Genomic DNA, 21994 nt, shown 5'->3' on the forward strand with positions numbered 1-21994 from the left:
CTAGCAGATAGTTAAAATAAAAAACTTTTAACGGTCTGGATTTAACGAGAGTGTCAACTAATCACTGGTCGGGACTATGTGATGAGGCTTATATTTTAGGATTGAAAGCTATTTATACCGGCGCCAGCCGTTTAAAATGTTTAGTTTTAAGTCACTATTTTATGAAATGTGATAATTCATGCGTACGAACCGTTGGGTCCGGCGCAGAAACTTCCTGAGACCGAAAACTAGGTGCTGCACTGTGTTGGTTAGAAATCCACCCAGTCCATCCGCTTTTCAAGTTCTAAGATGAGTTATATCCGAAACTCAAATACGGTAAAAAAGTGAGTAAGGAAATACCGACTGTTTAACTACTCTTGAAACCTGCTGGGTCCACCTTGATATTTGTATGTCATCCATACCGTTCATGAAAACATTCATGAACTGAAGACTAAAAAATATTAGCCGTATCCAAAAACTTATGTGGTCCCACGGATGTATCGACGGTGAACATTCAATCATCACTGTTTCCTGTCGTGCGGCACACACATTTGGATCTGCCTCATCTGAAAAAACTGATGGACGGGGTGGATTTCTCGTGAACATTACGGTGGGGCCCACTTAGCTTTCCTTCGCCGGAATTAAATGGGGAAGGGTTTCGCAGGCAATCACCGTACGTCATTTTCCTGCAATTGTAGGAAATAGCTCTGTTTTTATGAAAAGGCGCGAGATACATAGAGGGCGTCGTTTCTTTTTCTGATTTTCCCCTTCCTCCCCTCTCTCTAATTCTACTTGATACTCATAAATTTCTAGGTTTTTTTCAATTCTCCGAAAATCACAGAAAGAGAAGATGAGAAGATTTAACGGATTCCCGAATTTCCAGCAAGACCAGCGCCCTATCTTCATCGTCGAGCTTCTATCCGGCCGCCCGAGCTTCTCCAAATGCGAAGTGGAGTCCCTCATCGCCGGCTGCCCTACCGACCCCTACAACTTCTTCGCTTACAAGGTGGGTGTCGTCGCCGGCCGCCTCTTTTTCCGGCAATGGTGCGACGCCCTCGAAGCCGTCGTCTACTTCTGGGACCTCCGGCTCCGTGGGGCCCACCATCTAACCCCCGACGTCCAATCAAAGTTCTCTGTCCTGTCCGACCGCGATGAGCTCTCTGCGCGCCTCAAATCCCTCTTTGCGGCCCACGCCTACAACCTCCTCGATGGCGAGGGGGCACGCCGCTGCCAGAAGGAGATCGATGCCCTGACGGACAAGATTGCGAAAATCACTGGCTTGCTTTCTCACCCGACCCCGTTGATGGCTTGTGCCGAGCATCAGGGCAAGAAGCCAGTGCTGGAAATGGAGCGGAAGCAACTGAACAAGAGGCTGGATGAATTCCGGGCCGCCATGCACTGTATTCTGGCACAGCTAGATGGGCGGAAGCAGGACGATTGCTTGGAGCTGTTTAGTTTTGTGAATGACGACTTGGATTGGGAACGAATGCATTATTTGATGGTCCGGGAATGCCGGAGGCTTAATGACGGTCTACCGATTTACGCACACAGGCAGGAGATTCTCCAGCACATACATCACCAACAGGTATGGCCAGTTTTTTGAAGATTTCTCTTGTAAAGCAAATTCCAGAAACTGCAGTTTTGTGATGAACTGGGAAAACGTAAGTATGTACATTACACAGTCGGGGATGATTGTTGTGTATGAATTTCACATGCAGCCCAGCTCACTGGCAAATGTGGAGTGGATGACATCTGAACCATGCAGAAAGCGGGCCCCACCATGGGCATCACTAGGGGTCACTGCGTATGAAAGAAATTGGCAGCTGTAATCGGAAGTACTGAGGTTCTGACACTTTGTGGCCCACGTGATGGGTGGTCCGGCCTGAAATTTTTGCCAGGTGTTTTTCACCTCTTGGTCTACCATATGTGCATGGGTTGATACTCTACAGGATGTTGGAATGTGATCCGGGTTGCATGCGAATTTCACATGCAACTGAGTGCACTCTATTGTTCCTTGTACACAGGTTCACTCGACGGTCGGATATCTGCATGGACACGTAATGTATAGTCTCTTTGGTGCCATGTCTGGAACTAAGGACACTCAGTTTAGGGCTTGTTTTGTGGGAAGTCCGGAACTAACAAACACTTAATTTAGGGGCAAGTTAGGGTGACAGTCTGGACAATGGAATCTGCCAAATCTCTGCCTGATGTCATGATTCTTGAATCATGATATTGGTGAATGATGGATGAAATAAGGTGAAATATTTCACTGTATGACAAGAATCACTTTGTCTACTTCATCGTGTGGGATGTGCAAACGGTATATTAGTTACTTTTTCAGTGACTGAGAAAAAGGTTTGGGCGATCAGCATGCCGATCATTGGGTATTAAACTAAAATGTAGTACATGTCCAGCATTTATGAGAATCTCCATTTTAATTCTGTTTTGGGGCGTTGGACACGTGCAAATGTGGAAAGCAGAGATTTTTCTTGGTTGAGTTGGTTTCAGGAAGGTTCATGTAATGAATTGTCTAGGCCCGGTTTGGAAACTTGGCAAAAGGGGTTATGGTTAAACACACATTACACCCTATTTAAACAGCACAGGATGATACTTTGAAATATGCTACTGCTTGGGAGGTTTCTAAATGCCATTTTGCATTAAGTGAAATGGAGGGTGTGCGACCCTATAGGGATTGTGGTAATTAAGACTTATTTTTGGATTTATTATTAGTGTTTTTTAATTTCTTTGTTGCTTATTTTAAGTTGTTGCTCCACATTACAAGCATATTTAATGTGTAGGTCCACTTTTGTGGCCCATTTGAAGATTGGTTTAGCTTAAGAATCGGTTCAAAGATTCATCTAGATAGGCTCAACCCAATAGTGTATTTTGTGCCAAGGTTTTTTATGTGATTATAAGATTTTGGGACTATCTCATCCCCCAAACTCTATTTGGTGTGAATACACAACATCTTGCCTGTAATAGATTTGCGGGTTGCCCAAACACAAAAAACCACTTACATGTAAGTAACTTATGGCCTATTTGGATCCTTACTCTTGCTGGTAGACTCTCAGGAGTTTCAACACCCGGTCAAGGGTTTGAGTATCCATAGGTGGTGAAATCCCACTACGGCGTGAGTATGTGTGTGTAAAAAAAAAACTTATGGCCTATAGCCTATTTTTGGATTGTGGTAATTAAGACTTATTTATGGATTTATTATTAGTATTTTTTAATTTCTTTGTTGCTTATATTAACTTGTTGCTCCACATTACAAGCATATTTAATATGTAGGCCCACTTTTGTGGCCCATTTGAAGATTGATTTAGCTTAAGAATCGGTTTAAAGATTCATCTAGATAGGCTCAACTCAATAGTGTATTTTGTGTCAAGGTTTCTTATGTGATTATAAGATTTTAGAACGATCTCATCACCCAAGCTCTATTTGGCATGAATACGCAACATCTTGCCTGTAATAGATTTACAGATTGCCCAAACACAAAAAACCACTTGTTAGTAACTTACGGCCTACATCCAAGTAGGCAGGCGGCAGCGTGTAAGTGAGCTTCTGCGAACATATCATCTAGACATATTACCATGCTCAAATCAATGATTTCTAAAACAAACCCCTATATTTTCCACTCTGAACCGTGCGATCCAGCCTATGGGTAATTTATGAACCTAATAGATATTTTTACTTGACTGAACTTATGGTTTACAATCCTATTGTAGATTAACTTGTAATCAAATTCATATGTAGAATGTACAGAGATATACTTTGATTTATGAAGTATCAGACATATACATTATATACACCATGCATGTAGGATTTACATTACAACAATATTCATTCCTTTAGTTTATAAATTACAACACGTTTTGGATATATAACTGCACAGTTATACCTAGTAATATGCACTGGACCCACCCACCCATATGATACACCGACTCCTAGCATACCATTTATTGGAGGAAGCAGTGTAGTGCTTACTTGTCTCCATACCACGTACTAGAGCAACCCATGATCCAGATAACTTGCTTTGAATCATTTGTCTTTCTGCCATCGAACGTGGAATCTTGCTATATTGTTTTCTCAACCTTCTGTTTGAAGGCACCTATGGATTCCAATGGGGAGATTATTTATGGCACAATCCATCCACGATGGAGACCTATCAGATCAACGGTTTGGATCACATATGCTTGGGCTGACATCATACAACTCTTGTTTTATTTATTTATTTATAAATTTTTATATGCTCAAAAGTGATTTTCTTTGGAAGCATGGGAGAATATGTGAGCATGGCTAGGAATTACAGAGTACTGAAAAGAGGCATGAACTATTTATTTTTCTTCCTTCCCTATGCTAGTACCACATATCAGAATATGGGGTAATCTTTTATCTGTATCTTCACATGTTACATGTTTTAAAGTTTGTTTGGGAATTTGAATTCATTAATGTGTAGCAGAGATATGCAACACCTTTTCCATTCCAGAAGTCAGCTTCCAACTTCACGTCTTTACACTATCACAGGTAATGGTTTTGATTGGGGAAACAGGCTCTGGGAAGAGTACACAGTTGGTTCAATATCTTGCTGATTCAGGACTAGCTGCTAATGGGTCAATCGTATGTACTCAGCCCCGCAAGATTGCTGCGTTGTCTTTGGCACAGAGAGTTAGGGAAGAAAGTAATGGGTGCTATGCCAAAAATTCAGTGATTTGTTATCCGACATACTCATCTGTTCAAGGATTCAACCATGAAGTAATATTTATGACGGATCACTGTCTCCTTCAGTACTTCATGTACGATATGAATTTGGATAACATTTCATACATCATTATAGATGAGGCCCATGAAAGAAGTTTGAACACTGATCTCCTATTGGCACTGGTTAAGAAATTGCTTCTTCAGAGGATTGATTTGAGACTTATTATAATGTCTGCCACAGCTGATGCAAGCAAGCTTTCAAACTACTTCTTTGACTGCAACACTTTCCATGTGATGGGGAGGAACTTCCCTGTTGACATCAGAAATGTTCCAAATGTATCTGCAGAGAGGTCAGCGACGGTTTCAAAACCTTATCCTGGCAATTGTCCTTCGTACGTTTCTGATGCTGTTAAGATGGTGACTCAGATCCACAAAACTGAGGATGATGGTGCTGCTATTCTTGTCTTTTTAACTTCTCAAATGGAAGTGGAGTGGGCTTGTGAGAATTTTCAAAACCCTTCTGCTGTTGCACTGGCATTCCATGGAAAGCTCTCTTGTGAAGAACAAAATCGTGTCTTTCTAAATTATCCTGGAAAGAGAAAAGTTATTTTTGCCACAAATTTAGCAGAGACATCTCTGACAATTCCCGGTGTTAAATACGTGGTTGACTCTGGCATGGTTAAAGAGAGTAGATTCGAACCTGGAAATGGTATGAATGTGCTTAGAGTTTGCAGCATCAGCCAAAGTTCTGCAAATCAGCGTGCTGGCCGGGCTGGGCGAACAGAACCTGGAAGGTGTTACAGGCTTTACTCTGAAGATGATTTTCAATCAATGCCATGTCATCTGGAACCTGAAATCCGTAAAGTTCACCTGGGCATTGCCGTTCTGAGGATTCTTTCCTTGGGTATCAAGAATGTCCAGGATTTTGATTTTGTTGATGCACCAAGTCCAGATGCAATCAAAATGGCTATCAAAAATCTTATTCAATTGGGTGCTGTTGTCTTTAAAGATACTGTTTCGGAGCATTTAAAAAAAGAAGATAATGTTTTGGAACTTACTGATATTGGTCACCAGCTGGTCAAGTTGGGTATTGAACCTCGGCTCGGGAAACTTATTCTCGGTAGCTTTGATCATGGTTTGGGCAGAGAGGGTCTTGTTCTTGCTGCTGTTATGGCAAATGCCAGTAGCATATTTTGCAGAGTTGGTACTGATGAAGAGAAATCAAAGTCAGACTGCCTTAAGGTACAGTTTTGTCATCGTAATGGGGACCTCTTTACTCTGCTATCTGTTTATAAGGAATGGGAGGAGTGCCAAGAGAGTAAAAATCAGTGGTGTTGGAAGAATAGCATCAATGCAAAATCCATGCGAAGGTGTATGGAGACTGTTTCCGAGTTGGAACGCTGTCTTCAGCATGAACTCAGAATGATTGTTCCGAGTTACTGGAAGTGGGATCCCCATGTTCCTACAATACATGATAATGTGTTGAAGAAGGTTATACTTTCATCCCTTGCAGAAAATGTAGCCATGTATTCTGGATATGACCGGCTTGGTTATGAAGTGGCTTTAACGAGACAACATGTACAACTCCATCCTTCATGTTCATTGCTAATGTATGGTCAGAAACCAAGTTGGGTGGTTTTTGGTGAACTTCTTTCCATGTCAAATCAGTATTTGGTTTGTGTAACTGCTTTCGACTATGAATGCTTACTTGCACTTCAGCCGCCTCCTCCATTTGATGTCTCAGAGTTGGAAAGCCGAAGGATGCAAGAGAAAGTAATTGTGGGAGTTCGCAATAATATCTTGAGAAGGTTCTGTGGTAAACAGAACAACAGTCTGCATTGTCTTGTTTCACGTCTTCAGAAGGATTGCAATGATAGCCGCATAGGTATTGTTGTTGGCTTTGACAAAAAAGAGATAAACATATATGCCTCATCAAAAGATATGGAAAAGGTTTCTAACCTTGTGAATGATGCCTTAGAGTATGAAGCAAAATGGCTAAGAGATGAATGCATTGAGAAATGCTTATTTCGTGGGGGACCTGATTTTTCTCCCTCTGTGGCATTGTTTGGTGCTGGTGCTGAAATTAAGCATCTGGAACTGGAGAAGAGATACTTAACTGTTGAAGTTTGCCATGCAAATGCACATCATCTGGATGACAAGGAACTTCTGATGATGTTTGACAAATGTGCCCCTGACATAGCTAGCTTCTATAGATATCCAAGCAGTGGACAAGAAGGTGAGGACTCAGAAAAGTGGGGCAAGATAACATTTCTCACTCCTGAGTCTGCTGAAAAAGCTGTAGCAAAGCTGAATGCAGTAGAACTATGTGGTGGCTTGCTCAATGTATTCCCTTCAAGGACCTCCTTTGGAGGTGATCCTAAAGCATTCCCCTTTCCTGCAGTAAAGGCCAAGGTTTGTTGGCCACGCAAGCCTAGCAGGGGGATTGCGATAGTCAGATGTGCAATGGAGGATCTAGATTGTATTGTTGAGGATTGCTCCGCATTGCTGATTAGAGGAAGGTTTGTTCGTTGTGAAATTGGCAAGAAATACATGGACTGTGCAATCATCAGCGGACTGGACAAAGATGTTTTGGAAACCGAAATACTACAGGCTTTGAGGAATGCAACAAAGAGGAGAATCATAGATGTTTACTTGTTAAGAGGGGAACCTGTCAGTCAACCTGCAGGTGGCGTATGTGCAGATGCGCTTCTTAGGTTGATTGCTCCCTTCATGCCTAGCAAGAACTTTGCTACCTGTAATTGCAGGGTCCAAGTGTTCCCCCCTGACCCAAAGGATTATTGGATGAAAGCTTTGATCACATTTGATGGAAGTTTACATCTGGAGGCAGCAAAGGCTTTACAACATATCGAAGGGGAAGTTCTTCCTGGTTGTCTTCCGTGGCAAAAGATACAATGCCAGCAGGTGTTTCACAGCTCTGTATCTTGCCCTGCTCCTGTCTACTTTGTCATTAAGAAACAACTGGATGCTTTCGTTGAAAGCTTCAACCGTCGGAAAGGTACTTCAAAAACTCAATTGCTAAGAAATATTTTCCTTTTCTTTTGGAAATTACTGGGTTTCATTATTTCTTTATTTCCTAGCATTCAAGCAACTTTTCTTCTTTTCTATGTTTTCTTTTTTATATTTCTGTTTATGTTGCTTGCTACTCCAAGTGGATTTTGCTGCACTACTGTTCCTTGATCTCTCTCAAGGCTATTTTATTGCAAATTTCATCTAAAAATTTTCTCAGTTTAATTTCTAGAATGAAACATATCATGCTTCACATATTCATTTTTTTTTTTTTTTTTTTGGGTTTTGTTTTGTTTTGTTTTTTTGTTAATGATTCCACCTTGATGAAGTTGTGGCATTTAGTGACATTTTAACATGACTAAGAATGGGATGTGTTAGTAAGGTCTTCAGAATTTCTACCTTCAAAGTAGATAAATCAACAGTAGTTTGAGAAAAATCTATAAAATGAATGGAATCGCTTGAAAACTGTTTTATTTAGATTGAATGCTTGTTGACTTCTAATGAAATTATTTAGTTAAATACATCAAATCATATTCAGATTGTTAATTTAGATTCCACAAAGCTTCAGAATTTACAAGAGCTGGGTTTCTGATTAGAAGTACACCCTTTTGGCATAAGAAGGATAAAAATCTATTTTGATGCTATACAAATGACTCCTATAAACACCATTAGGTTGTGTTTGGGTGCCACCCAAAAATGGAATGGTTTGATTTCTACATGCATGGCTGGCATGCCAGAAAAAACTGCCCCCACCCTCTTTTGCAGAAAAAAAATCATTTGGGGAGGTGGCAATACACCGTTTCCTGCACACGTGCGAATGTGTGACATGGGCAATGTCCAAACTATCAACATGAAGTGCGATCAGGAGAAAGGTTCTTTCCTTAAAAATCAGGCCCTTTGCTTAAAAATGGCAGGCGACAATCATGGGCACAACTTTAACTGTGGTATAACTGTGGTTCCAAGTTCCTACAGGCGTTGACAACGCCTATTGCCTCTTGGAGAAAAGCTGATTATACCCAATTTTAGGTGGTACCTAAACGTGCCCTTGGATTTGTTCGTGTTGACAGCACCATAGAACAAGTAGGTAAGTGCACTTCAGCAATCCCATTTTTTCTGCAGTAGGTTACTGAACTTTGACTGTTTTACCACCAGAGCTCAACCAAAACATGCGGAATTACACATGGTTTGTAAGCTGACTATGAGCTACAAAATTCCTTGGTCTGTAGATTAATGCATGAAATAGCAGATGTGCAGGAAACTCTAGAAATTTCAGGCTGCAATCAACAATCACTTTGCTCAGTAGTTTTCTTGATAACCTGTGAAAGTGAGGGCTGATATTTATATCGAAATGGACTTCTTCAACCTGTCCAATGCAAGAAATTGATTGAGCTACATAGTCTTTCATGGTAGTTTTATATTTGTTACAATGACGATGCTGAATGAGGACTCCATCCTGTTCTTTGGCAGGCTGTCCCAATCGGCTTTCGGGCTAGGCCACTTCAGACCAGGCTTGGGTTGGCTTTTCTGGACCAAGGGCGAGGTCCAACCCTAAAATTTTAGCCTGTTGATGTACCAGACCAGGCTTGTGCTGTGTCTAAAAGAGCTCATTCCCGGCACAAGTCCGTCGCATGACCCGTTTAGGGTTTTTATGTGTATTTGTGTGCATGTATATATGCATGCAATGTAAATACGCACGTATTTTTGGATTATGTGCTGCTGGGAAGCCCATTGTATTCCATGTTATTAACAAACATAGGTTAATTGACTCAAGTAATGAAAATGATTTGTAATCATGTTTGTGGATATGAAACATTATGGGTTATACTTGTTTGTGTAGTATGGATAGATCCATGCAGTTCATTATAGACATTTTATCAGGCCTTGTGCATGTGGTCAAGCCAATGACATAGGAGAGATAGGGCATGATGTTCCTTGTATATGAGATTTTTTTTCAAAACCGATCATGCCTTGGCAGAAGTGTGAGGACTGAGGAGGTTTCCATGGTATTGGATGATTGCCTTAGCAGTGTTGTCCTTTTCCTGGGCAATTTGAGTTGGATACTCACGTTAGTACATGAGTGCTCTCAACATTGGTAGTTGGATCACCAAACACGGGACCATATGAAAGAATGCTCTTAGGTCCCATTATGTGATCACGCACTTCCATGTACCCTGTCCGTACATCCTTTGACCTAAGGGCTGGACATCGAGACTTTGTTATATCCTAGGATGGCTTTGACACATGCTGTCATTCTCTAGACCCGAGATGATATTGGGTTTCTTATAGGGGAAGCATGTAGTCCTATGTTAGTCTAATAAGGAATTCACAATGTAAATCTCTTGTGTGGACCATTTTACTGATGAAGACCACTTGGATTGATAGAGCCAATTAGTCATGTGCACATGCAGTCTTTTGGGTTTAAAGATTTTCATTAAATTGGTTTCTACAAAAGAAAACAAGTGTATTATGTCTTTTAAGTAAATTGGTTTTCTTTTGGTTGTGGCATTTCACTTATCCAGTGGTGGATCTTCAAGATCATCAAGTTGGGTCCATGTTTGAGGCCTAGGCCCACAAGACAGTAGGGTGATGATGGTGTGGAAGGATATATGGACAGATTAACTCCAAAGGATAAGAGTATTTATGCAAAGATCTCCTTTACGCAAGTGGTTGATGATGGCCCACATGTATGTGAAAATAGGAGTCCCATGTGTGTCACGCCCCGAAATTTGGTAACTGAGTTTGCCAGACCCGAATTTGAATCCGAGGATCCGTGAACTAATTGTAAAACAAATATATTTCAATACACATAAATTCCATTCAATTCCACAGGTATTCAAAGCCAAAACTAAGGAAGTAAAATAATTCTCATTAATTTAAATTTCATAATCCATTCTCAAGCTTTCACTAGTATTCTTTGTTACATTGAAATGCAAAAACAAGCTAAGCTAATAACAAAATACATTAAAATTCAACCAGTCCTAAAATAAACAAAAAGTAAAATCTTCAATTTTGCCTCTATGGCTATTCATACTCAAACCCTACAACACAATCTAAGGGGCTGTGAGTGCGATGGCTCGTAGGGTCATATCATTCTCAAAATTGAAAATTCTACGTTAATATCAAATATAGCATGATATCACTAGTAGGCACGTTATAGAAGAATAAATAATGGATGGTTGAGCCTCGGGTAAGCCACATATGTAAGGATCATAAACAAGCAACTTGCCAACTTTTTTAATCGTCCATTTATTTGGCCATTCTTTGGACGGTTTAGATCATTCTTTTGGTGTGATTTTAGTGATGTAGCAGATTGTTGGATTATTTTGAAGTATCATTAGCATGACACGTGTGGCGGACATGTGCGGTGCGGCACCTTTGTTTTACACGCGTGACTCTTTGAGGGAGCTCAAAAAGGCATTTCACCCCATTTACTTCCAAATCCTCACTTGTAGAGAGGATTTCATTTACTCTCATTTCATTCCACTTACATGCATTTACTTCCATCAAAATACACCTCAATTACCATTTACCTTCATTTACTCTCAATTACACCCATTTACATCCATTTACTCCTATCTAAACAGCTCCTTAGGGATTCTGACAACATAACAAGGAGGTCCTAAGGCAATGCATTGACCAAGACCGTTTTAGGGACTCCAACGCCATCACATTAATGGGAACCCATGGCAGTGCACCGACTATGACAGTTTTAGCGCCCCGATCTCAATATCAAATCCATTCTATAACGTGTAATAATAATCACAATAAATTCATTTCTCAACACAGTAATAATTTAACAATTTCATTCTTCAACACGTAACAGAAGTCGATTAAATTCCTTCTACAACACGTACAAGAATCAAATAAATGCATTCTACAAAATGTAACAATAATCAAATAGAATCAATCTACAACTTATAGCGAAATGAAATAAATTAAATCTACAATATAACATAATTAATTAAATGGAATCAATCTACAACTTAACGTAGCGTTTTCTACCGAGAAGATCACCCACCTGGTCTAATAGCAAACAATCTAATGAAAGTCTGACCTCAATGTGACTGGCTTAAATCGAACCTGACTCCGACTCGGATCGACCCGATGAAATCAACACAATTGCAACATGTAACTAAGTTAAGTTCGATGCCAACATATTGGATTTTCCTGCCAATCAAGTAGTATATAGCTCGATCATAACTAAAGAGTTCTCTGATCCTAAAATCAGATCTAAGATCACATCCATGCTGACTTATTGAGTCAACTCAGTGAGTCACCTAGAGGCGGTGTAACAATGTTCTTGAACATGTGCTTGAGCTAACAATCCTGAGAGAGCTTACCCACCAACACTGTGCACGGGCTGTTGTACCAGCAGAAACCGTTCGAATGCTACATGGTGTGAAGATCATTGAGTCGTTTGCCGGGCCGACTCAATCGAGGCCGTGCCGTCTTCCCCCCCCCCCCTCTCGTTCCTTCTCTTTCTTCTTCTCCTCTTTTCTTTCTTCTTTTTCTTCTTTGATCTCCTTGTTCTCTTCTGCCTTAAACACGTCCAACCATGGTGCTGGAAATGAATGCATCCAACTCAACTCGATGACGAGTTGAGTCGAGTTTTCTCTCTCAATCTCTCTCTCTCTCCTCTTGTTTTTCTTGTTTTCTGGAGGTATCTGCTGGAACTCTGGATGGTGCATAGGGTTTTTGAGAGCTTCTGAAGTTGTAGTGTACAAGGGAGCTTCGACGAGTAAGGTCAACGCGGTGGTGTGCGGAAACGAAGTTGCACTCAAGGCTCCTCCATCTCAAAATGCTGGACAAATATGGAAGATCAGATGATATTGCATTACTTAGGTGGGGCCTCACGTGATGTTTTAGGTGTTGGAAACAGGTGCCCATGCAAATCAGATCGCGATGGTGTTCGATTGGGCAGTTGACGCATGATAATGGTGAATTTCGTTTCAAAGTGTTTCTCTATGAATGAACGGTTCTGGGAGGTCATGATAGGTCCCATGGAGCTTGTGGGGCCCTCAGATCAATGGTCGGGGTGAGTTTACTCGATGGGTTCAAGAGGAGAAGAGTGTGGCTAAAACACGCTGTTCTAAGGGGTTCGATGGAAGTTGCGTTCGAAATTGGTTTTCTTGCGTTTCGACAGGTTTTCTAAATCGATTTAGATTGTTTCTGGATGACTGGAATTGGAAATGGATGGCTAAGATAGAATGTTTGGTTGTAGTAGGATTCTGTAAAGAGGACGAGAAGGAAAGGTTTGCGTGAACATCGCTGGCATCATGAGGGTGAAAGTCTATCGCGGAGATGGTTCACAGAGTCTCTTGTAACAGAAGAGTTAGGTGGGGTCCACAGTGATGGTTAGAGGTAAATCCAAGCCGTCCATGAGGTTTTGCAGATCATGCTAGGATATGAGTTTGAAAATAAAGAAGATACGCTACTCGGATGGGCGGCACGAGAGGTAACTAGGTAGGAAAATTCCACAGTCAAGGTTTCTCTGGGGCTCGAACATGATGAATGGTTTGGATCTTTAAGATGGTTCCCAAATGATGGATGGTGAGAATCGACAGTGGGTGCGGTTCTTGCGGTTGATGTGGACGAAGAAGGAAGAAGAGTGGGAGCGGGGTTCGATGTCTTTAGTCCAACACCTGATCAGCGTGATCAACATGCCAGCCACATATATTTAATTTTTTCAAACAACAGCGGTGGGGCCCACTAGAGATGGGTTCTCCACTAGAGATGGGTTCGAGCGAATCCACTCTGTTCATTTGCTTAGTCATATCATTATAGGGCATGGTTGAAAAAATGAGACGAATTTGGAATTCAAGTGGGCCACATGATAAGAAACCGTTAGTTTGACGAATGGGTGAATAAAGTACAAATATGTAGGGTTTTGGATTTGTAATTGAAGCTCAGAATGGACAGGATTGTTCTACATTGAATTTGAAAGGTTGGGTAGGTTAATAGGCCTATGAGGGCTATTTTCAACGGTTCAAATTGATGGATGAGCATGCATGTGGATGGATATAATAATCTTGGAGTTGGTTTTCTAAGATCGATTGGTTCGAAAATGAAGTGGACGGTTGGTATGATAAATACTCGAGAGCATGTGAGGGTATATTAGGTCTCGAAAGTTGATACGAGGGTACAAGTGTGCGCAGATAGGCATAGGTTCAAGTGTTGCTCTTCGAGAAATACAGGTTCAAGTTTTGGGATGCACATGTGTTTAAACATGTGTGTACATACGCAAGTGCAAAAAATTTAGGGTATTACAATGTGCGTAAAGCCCATGGGAGCTTTATAAATATGCCTAAGGGATCTCATTGCCCAAACCTACTAGACGCTCCCTCTCCCTCCTTCTCTTTCTTCACTAGGGTTTTAAAGAGTGTGGAAGGGTGTTTTTTTTTTTTTCACCCAAGAGTGCAAACGATTAGGGCATTGGGGGTGAATACTCTTAGAGATGGGGCTCCTAACAAGTGTCATGGCTAGTAGTCCCTCTTCTCACCTTCTCACTATCTTTTATGTTGAAACCCAAAGTTATAACTTATAGGATTCTAATTGCTTAACCTAGAATTGGGTGCATCCAACCCTACATGAAGTTTTGGGATTGAAATCCCAACATGTATGTATGTGCATGTATATTTATACATATATATGTATTTATTTGTGTTAACATTACCACAATACTATTGGATTGGGCTAATTGGTAGGGCATCCCATCATTATGGAAAGGTCCACTTGATGCATGGGGTAACAATGGGCCCCACACTACACCATAAGAAACCATTTGAGAACACCATTGCTTGTACTAAATTCAAGCAGTGGGGCCAATCTGGTGGTTTGGTTGGGTTGAATTTTTGGTATACCGTCATCATGGCGGGGCACACATGTTGCATGGTTTCCTAACTTACAGTGTAGTAGGCCTTGGCCTACATAAAAAACATGGTTTTTCCAGTGGACTTCTAAATTGTTCACCATGGTGTGGCCCACCTAATGATTGGACGAGCCTGGATTTTGCCCTCCCTTCCATCCCCAACGTGATTAGGCGCACTAGATGCATGCATCAAATCTCATTCACAACACATGAGGCCTATTTCACCTGTTACCACTAACATTATGGTGATAACATTATCGTGCAAACATTCCCCATATATTATATACCTCTTCCTCTCTCTCTCTCCCACACACACACACATCTTCCCTATTTACAACCCACCTCATCTCTCTCTCTCTCTACCCATATCAAACCCTTCTTCCCCAGTTATAGCCAACTCCCATGTCTGTGTGTGTGTGTATCCATGGTTTTGAATGGCATCGGTCAGTGTATTAGCTTGGTGGAAAAATGATACGATATGGTGTTGTGTATTGGTATTGGGGTTGTATTCGTGCGTATTTTTTTGAAGCAAAAAAATATAGAAAAATAGGGTAAAAATGATATATCAAAGAATCTATCATTTTTTGTATTTCAACCATGTATTCAATGGTGTATCGGATCATTCTATGGTAAGAATGATGTCCTTACGGGTTGACCTACTGTGAGTTCTGGTGTTCATTTTTTTTTTTGTTGGTATAAACTATTGATATATATTAGAAATTGACCCAAAAATAGAAAAAAAAGATGAAAAATAACGACTTTTAATGAGTTCATGCCCAAAATTTGTAGATCTATAACTTTAAACAATTAATCATGCATTATTAAGTTGGGAACTCGATTTGATTTTCCCCAAATCGACTTCCCAACTTCGATTTCTCCCACAATACCCCAAATATATAATTAGATCTGGTGTAGATCTAATGGAAATACCTCCCTTTGTATTACATTTCAATTGATTTGATATATATATATATATATATATATATATTTGAAATTCTAGAAAAATCAACATAATATTTGGAAAAAAAAAAACAAACCTGAAAACCCCGATCAGATCGGAAATACCCATAGGGGCAATTGCATTTCATGATATTAAAAAAATCATTTATGAAAATTCTACTCGAACAAGCTATTTTAATCCTCCATTTTGATGGAAATGTTGCCGAATATCATTTAGGGATTGTTTGTTGCAATTATCAATACCAAATATCGGTATCGATACGGGGCGTATCAGCTGATACGGGGTCAATTTTTTGTATTGGACCGATACGACCCCATATCACATATCGTATCAAGCTGATATCGTATTGGTTGATACAATATCGATTTTCATAACCATGTGTGTAACCATTCTTTCCCCCATTTACAACCAACTCCCATCTCATTCTCTCTCTAACTCATTCTCTCCAACCAATCACACACACACACACACACACACACGAGATCCAAATCGTTGATGACAACCCCTGAGCTTGGGCTTGAGCGCGTTTATTTTGGCCGGATAGGCCTAAGCGAAGCTTAGGCCTATGTTTGACTTGATAGGCCAAGACCCCAGCCCGACCTCAACTTGGTTCATTAACAACCCTACTCCTTGGCCAATCCTAGTATACATGTCATGGTTGGACTAACTCCTATTTATCCCTAGAAAAATGTGCGAACCAAGGTTACCTTGTGGGTCCAGATTGTCAACGAGTACCCGAACCATGTCGATTTTAATAGGTCTTGGTCAACTTCTCAGAGTCGTTTAGAGATTGGGCCAGGTTTTGTTGTGCTACTTTGGACTCGATTAAGAAATGTATCTAGCTGGGTCGTGGCCCTTGCCCACATTCTTGGGCCTAGTTAAAATTGGGCTGAGTTTGGATTCGGTCCAATTAATTTTAATAGTAATATTACATTATTAAATATATTAATTATTCTAGCAGTGAAATGAGGTTTGCTAAGCCACACATGTAAAAGAGCTCATGTATGCCTTAGATGTGTCAAATTGGCGCACGCATGTAATCTAATTTATCCATTTAAGTGGGCCCAACCTTGTGAATACCCTTATTTGACATGGGTTTGACTCAAAACCAAGTCTAAAGACCTGATGGGTACCCAACAGATACCCAAACCAAATTGGATCTAGGACTATGCCCTAAAATCTTGACTTGAAAGGCCTTGGACCTGGTTAAACTGGGTACACGACCCGTTAACGGCCTTACATGGTTCATTTCAATACATGGTATGGGTATGTGGCAAGTTCCTCCAATACATGGTACAGTGGGGGTGGGATAATGTGGGTTGCTCCAAGACATATACTAAGTGTATGCAATATCAATATATATATATATTCATATTGCAATTTATATATGGAATAATCGTCATCATCATGTAAGCCATGTCCTAATTAATTAGGGTCGCCTACATGAATCCTATTCCACTGTTCCACTCTATCAAGGGCCATACCTTCAGTTAGACCATAGGTCATCGGGTCTTTTCTTACTACCTCCATCCAGATCTTTTTGGGCCTTCCCCTTGCCCTGTTAAAGGCTTTAACTTGTATCAATTCACTCCTAACCGACACGGTTCTTGGTCGTCATTGCATGATCAAACCATCTAAGCCTACTTTCCCTCATCTTATCACCTATTGGCGTTACTCCTAAGTTCCCTTGAATGCATTCGTTTCTAATTCTATCCTTCCTCATCTTGCCGCTCATCCATCTCAACATCCTCATTTCAGCTATAGTCGTCTTATGAAATTTTGTTCTTTAGTTGCCCACAATTTGTTCCCTAAAGCATGGTTGGTCTTATAGCTATTCTATAAAACTTCCCTTTTAGTTTGAATGGTACTCGGCGATCATTTAAAACTCCCAAGGTACATCCTTAGGGCAACATCCTTTTCTATGGAAAATATCCTTTTCAATCTCTCCACTCACGAATTATTGACCCCGGTTTTGAAAGTGGTCATTTTGCAAGTCTTTGAGGTTAACAATCTTAACTAATTCTTATTTTCAATCCTATTGTTACTAAAATTGCAATCCATATACTTTGTTCTGGTTTTACCAATTTTAAATCCTTTGGATTTTAAAGAACCCCTTCATAAATCTTGCTTCGTGTTTACGTTGCCCTAGTCTTGTCCATCAAAGCTATGTCATTTGTAAATAATATACAACATTAGATTTCTTCCTGCAATGCCTCATTAACTTGTTCACTACCAATGCAAAAAGGTTTGGGCTCAATAACGATCCCTGGTGCAAGCTTAAAATAATTGGGAACTCACTTTTCTCTGCGTTAGTGGTCCTCATATTTGTTACCGCTCCATCGTTTTGCTAATTCTTTCTTTCCAACATCCACCAAATTAACTCTCTAGCAAGGTATCCCAAAATGGTTCCCTAACGACCATTACATAATGGTAATTTTAACAGCCGTTATGGAAAAATTGATCCATACTGGCCCCATAAGGGCCGAAATAGTTTTTTGCTTTTTTAAAAGCTGAAACGGCCGGTACAACTCATGTTGTAACAATAATGGAGGTGGTCGGCCACCATTACTATTATGGAATACCTTGCTCTCTAGGTATCCTATCACATGCTTTCTCTAAGTCAACAAAGACCATGTGGAGATCCTATCTCTTCCATATTTCTTCATCAATTATTTAAGTAGGAAAATAGCTCCAGTGGTACCCATGCATGGAACCTAACTAATTTTCTCAGACATCCGTCGCATGCCTTAGTCCTTAATCACTCTCTCCCAAAGTTTCATAGCATGGCTCATAAGTCTAATCACATGATAGTTAGTGCAGCTCTGTATCTCTCTTTTATTCTTAGAAATAGGTACCATGCTAATTTTCCTCAGTTCGTCTAGCATTCAATCTTAAAATATTGCTGAGCAACTTTGTCAATCAAAATAACCTAGCATCTCCCAATACTTCCAAACCTCTAATTGGCATACCATTTGGTCCGAGGGCCTTTCTTGTTTTCGTTTTTTTTTTTTGCAAAGCTTCTTTCACTTTAGATGTCCTTATATTATAGAAGTATCATTGGTCTCCAATGTCTTTGAGTTTATGGTTCCTTTTGTACTCTTTTTTAAAATTTTTTTGTTAGCTTGTTAGTACACCCCACTGTCAGTTCACACTTCACTGTTAGCCACCCCCACTAGGGATCGATACTTGCGCTATCAGAGTGGTTGCCATTTAACAAGGTTCTTAAAATAGCTTCTCCCTCGTTCATTGATCTCATTGTCCTTTACTAGTATCCTTCGGTTATCTCTCTAAATGCATCTAGTATGGTTTAGGCCCCTAACCTTCCTCTCTCACAATTTTTTGCAAGTTTGAAGATATCTTTCTCACCTTCTCTTGTACTCAATCTATTGTAAAGATCGTCCTAAGCCTTAAGTTATAGCTTCACTTGCTACTTTCTTAGTAATCTTTTTGGCATTTCTATATTGTTTAAAATTGTCATTGTTTCTAGTCCCTTTCAAGGCTTTTAAACATAAACATTTCTCATGAATAGTTTTTTGTGCATCATCATTCTACCATCAAGTTTCCTTGTATGATTGACTTTTTTCTTTAGATGTCCAAAACATCTTTTGCAGTTTATATATGAAATCATTAATGCTATTATTATAAACGCAGCATGCATAGCATTATATTATATGCATACTACCGAATAAAGCAAAGTACAAAATCTCTACATTGTAAATATAAATTTGCATTACAAATTAATCAACAATAAAGGTGTAGAACCATAAATTCGGGTGGTTCAAAGTAGCAATCTGAATTGCAAATTACCCATAATCCAAATTGCACAAATCGGAATGGGAAATGTAGGGGTTGATCGTTTAGGTGACATTGGTATGAACTGGTATTTTGACCCAACCCCTGAGTTAAACCAAGCATGAAAATGGGTTCTCCAAAAGCATAAACCAAGAGGACCAAGAGGATGCCCATCCACAGTAATGTTCAACACCTCGGTCTCACTTTCTATTTCCCAAATTAGACTGAGATTCCCCATCCTAATGTGTAGTTCAGACACTGTAGAACTTGAACCGTCTCGAAGACTCGACCGAGTATTTACATGACTCAATTTGGCATTTAATAATTAAAATAAACTATCTGAAATGGTAACAATTATTTAAAATTGGCATGTTAGGTAAAATATATCAAAGTGCTAATGCTAACTTCTTTACAGCCAGTGTACTGCTGGAGATCTTTGCATCCTTTGCAAAAGCTCGTGAGCTTGAAACTCACTGGCCTTTTTTAACCCTTATTTATTTATTTATTATTTTTAGAAAGGTTGACTAGGTGAGTAATGTCTCTGCAAATCACATGGAGTTGACTTAGTTAGCAAGCCTTGTCGACCTGGACTGAGTCACAATTGTGAGTGAGTTTCTCTTGGCTTGCTGTCTCACTGAGTGGCGTTTCAGTTGAATCACAGAGTTTAGAACTATATTCTAATTAGGCATCCAAGAAAGGAGCCCTTCCTGAAGCATAATTCCAACTTATCCGTTTTCTATTGTTCTGATATTTTATTCAATCAGATCCATTCTCACTCTAAAGTTTTATTTCTTAACCATATGCCTTAGATATGTAGATGATATCCTAACCATATGTTCAGCAGGTCCAATTGGGAATGGACCTTTAAAAAAAGAAGATCAGTGGTTGGACAATCCTGGTTAACCGGTTTTGTATAAACGGACACTAAAAGACAGGCTAGCAATGGCTTATCTTGAATGAAAAGTTCATTGATAAGACAGTCGGGAATGGGTAGGATTGTCCAGAAAAGGCAATTTTTTTGGTTTGTGGCCAAATAATGATAGAGTGCATCGGATGAATGGTCTGAAACAAGTCCATCCCTGCATATGTATATTATCGTATGATACATTTATGTGTATGTATCTATGAATATAACTGTATGATGGTTGAATGGATGGATGGGGGAATCAAAGATATTTTTTTGGGTCTGGTTTCATGGACCAAATGGTAATAGAGATGCAGTTTCATAAATGAAAGCAGTTACAAGCACTGACAAGTTGTTGCTATCTTCTGATTATGCAGGTGTATCTTGTAATCTGGATCAGAATGAGAATGGTTCCTATCGGGTAAAGATATCATCAAATGCCACAAAAATTGTGGCAGAGCTAAGAAAACCGCTGGAGCAGCTAATGAAAGGGAAGATTATATCTCACCCGAGCCTCACTGCAAATGTCATACAGCTGTTGTTCTCCCGAGAAGGCATTGCACTCATGAAGAGTTTGCAGCGAGAGACGAGGACGTATATTCTGCATGACAAGCAGAACCAGAATGTTAAAATCTTCGGTTCTCACAGGGATGTAGCCATGGCTGAGCGGAAATTGGTCCAAGCACTGTTACTTCTTCATGAAAACAAGCAACTTGAAATTCGCCTCCGAGGCGGGGATCTGCCACATGGCTTGATGAAAGAGGTAGTTCTAAAATTTGGGCCGGATCTCCATGGGCTCAAGGAGAAGGTCCCTGGGGCAGAGTTTGTGCTCAACACTCGCTTCCATATCCTCTTTGTCCGAGGAAGCAAGGACTTGAAGCAAAAAGTGGAGGATATAATTCTTGAGGTGGCTCAATCTTTGAGCGGTAGGCTGGCTGAGCTGCCCATCGGAGAAGTCACATGCCCAATTTGCTTGTGTGAGGTGGAGGACTGCTACCGGCTTGAAGCTTGCGGGCATGATTTCTGCCGGATGTGCTTGGTGGACCAGTTTGAGTCTGCCATAAAGAGCCACGATGGGTTCCCCCTGTGCTGTGCTTCTGAGGGGTGCAGGAGGCATATCCTGCTTGTGGATTTGAGGAGTCTACTGCCACCTGATAAGTTGGAGGATCTTTTCAGGGCATCTCTCGGGGCATTTGTGGCAGCGAGCGGTGGGGCTTACAGATTTTGCCCGTCGCCCGACTGCCCCGCAGTCTATCAGGTGGCAGATCCAGAAGCAGCAGCTGAGCAACCGCCATTTGCCTGCGGTGCCTGCTTTGTCGAGACGTGCAGGAAGTGTCATTTGGAGTACCATCCTTCGATAACTTGTGAGAGGTATAGGGAGTTCAAGGAAGACCCGGACACGTCATTGATGGAGTGGCGGAAGGGTAAGGACCATGTAAAGAACTGCCCCATGTGTGGCTACACAATTGAGAAGGCAGAGGGCTGTAACCATATAGAATGCAGGTGTGGCAGACACATTTGCTGGGTCTGTTTGGAGTACTTCCTTAGCAGTGATGAATGTTATGGGCACTTGAGAAACATACACCTAGCTATTATATAAGATCCTATGCCCCTTCCATCATACAAACTCTTGTATATATTTCCTTGTGTATATGTTAATATATATGGTTTGTGTTAGAGTAGAAGATAGTTGTCCCTCTCTGTTTCTCACTCCCTTTTTATTAAGCTTTGCTAAGCCCATGTGCACCTCCACACTCTGCAGAGG

At 40.5% G+C, this 21994-nt stretch overlaps 1 protein-coding gene across 2 annotated transcripts; it reads left to right on the top strand.

Moving 5' to 3' along the window:
- The first annotated feature begins 666 nt into the window (after positions 1–666).
- On the top strand, positions 667–21906 carry LOC131242366 (ATP-dependent RNA helicase DEAH11, chloroplastic-like). 2 transcript variants are annotated; one of them, XM_058240957.1, is made up of 3 exons: positions 667–1564; positions 4504–7693; positions 20607–21906. In XM_058240957.1, the coding sequence occupies exons 1-3, from the start codon at positions 830–832 to the stop codon at positions 21827–21829; spliced, it is 5148 nt and encodes a 1715-aa protein (XP_058096940.1). In that variant the 5' UTR covers positions 667–829; the 3' UTR covers positions 21830–21906. The 2 variants fall into 2 exon arrangements, with proteins under 2 accessions (XP_058096940.1, XP_058096941.1); XM_058240958.1 differs by having other exon boundaries at positions 1422–1564; positions 4439–7693.
- The last annotated feature ends 88 nt before the right edge of the window (positions 21907–21994 follow it).

This window comes from Magnolia sinica, chromosome 4 (genome assembly GCF_029962835.1).
Source record: "Magnolia sinica isolate HGM2019 chromosome 4, MsV1, whole genome shotgun sequence".
Taxonomy (NCBI): domain Eukaryota; kingdom Viridiplantae; phylum Streptophyta; class Magnoliopsida; order Magnoliales; family Magnoliaceae; genus Magnolia; species Magnolia sinica.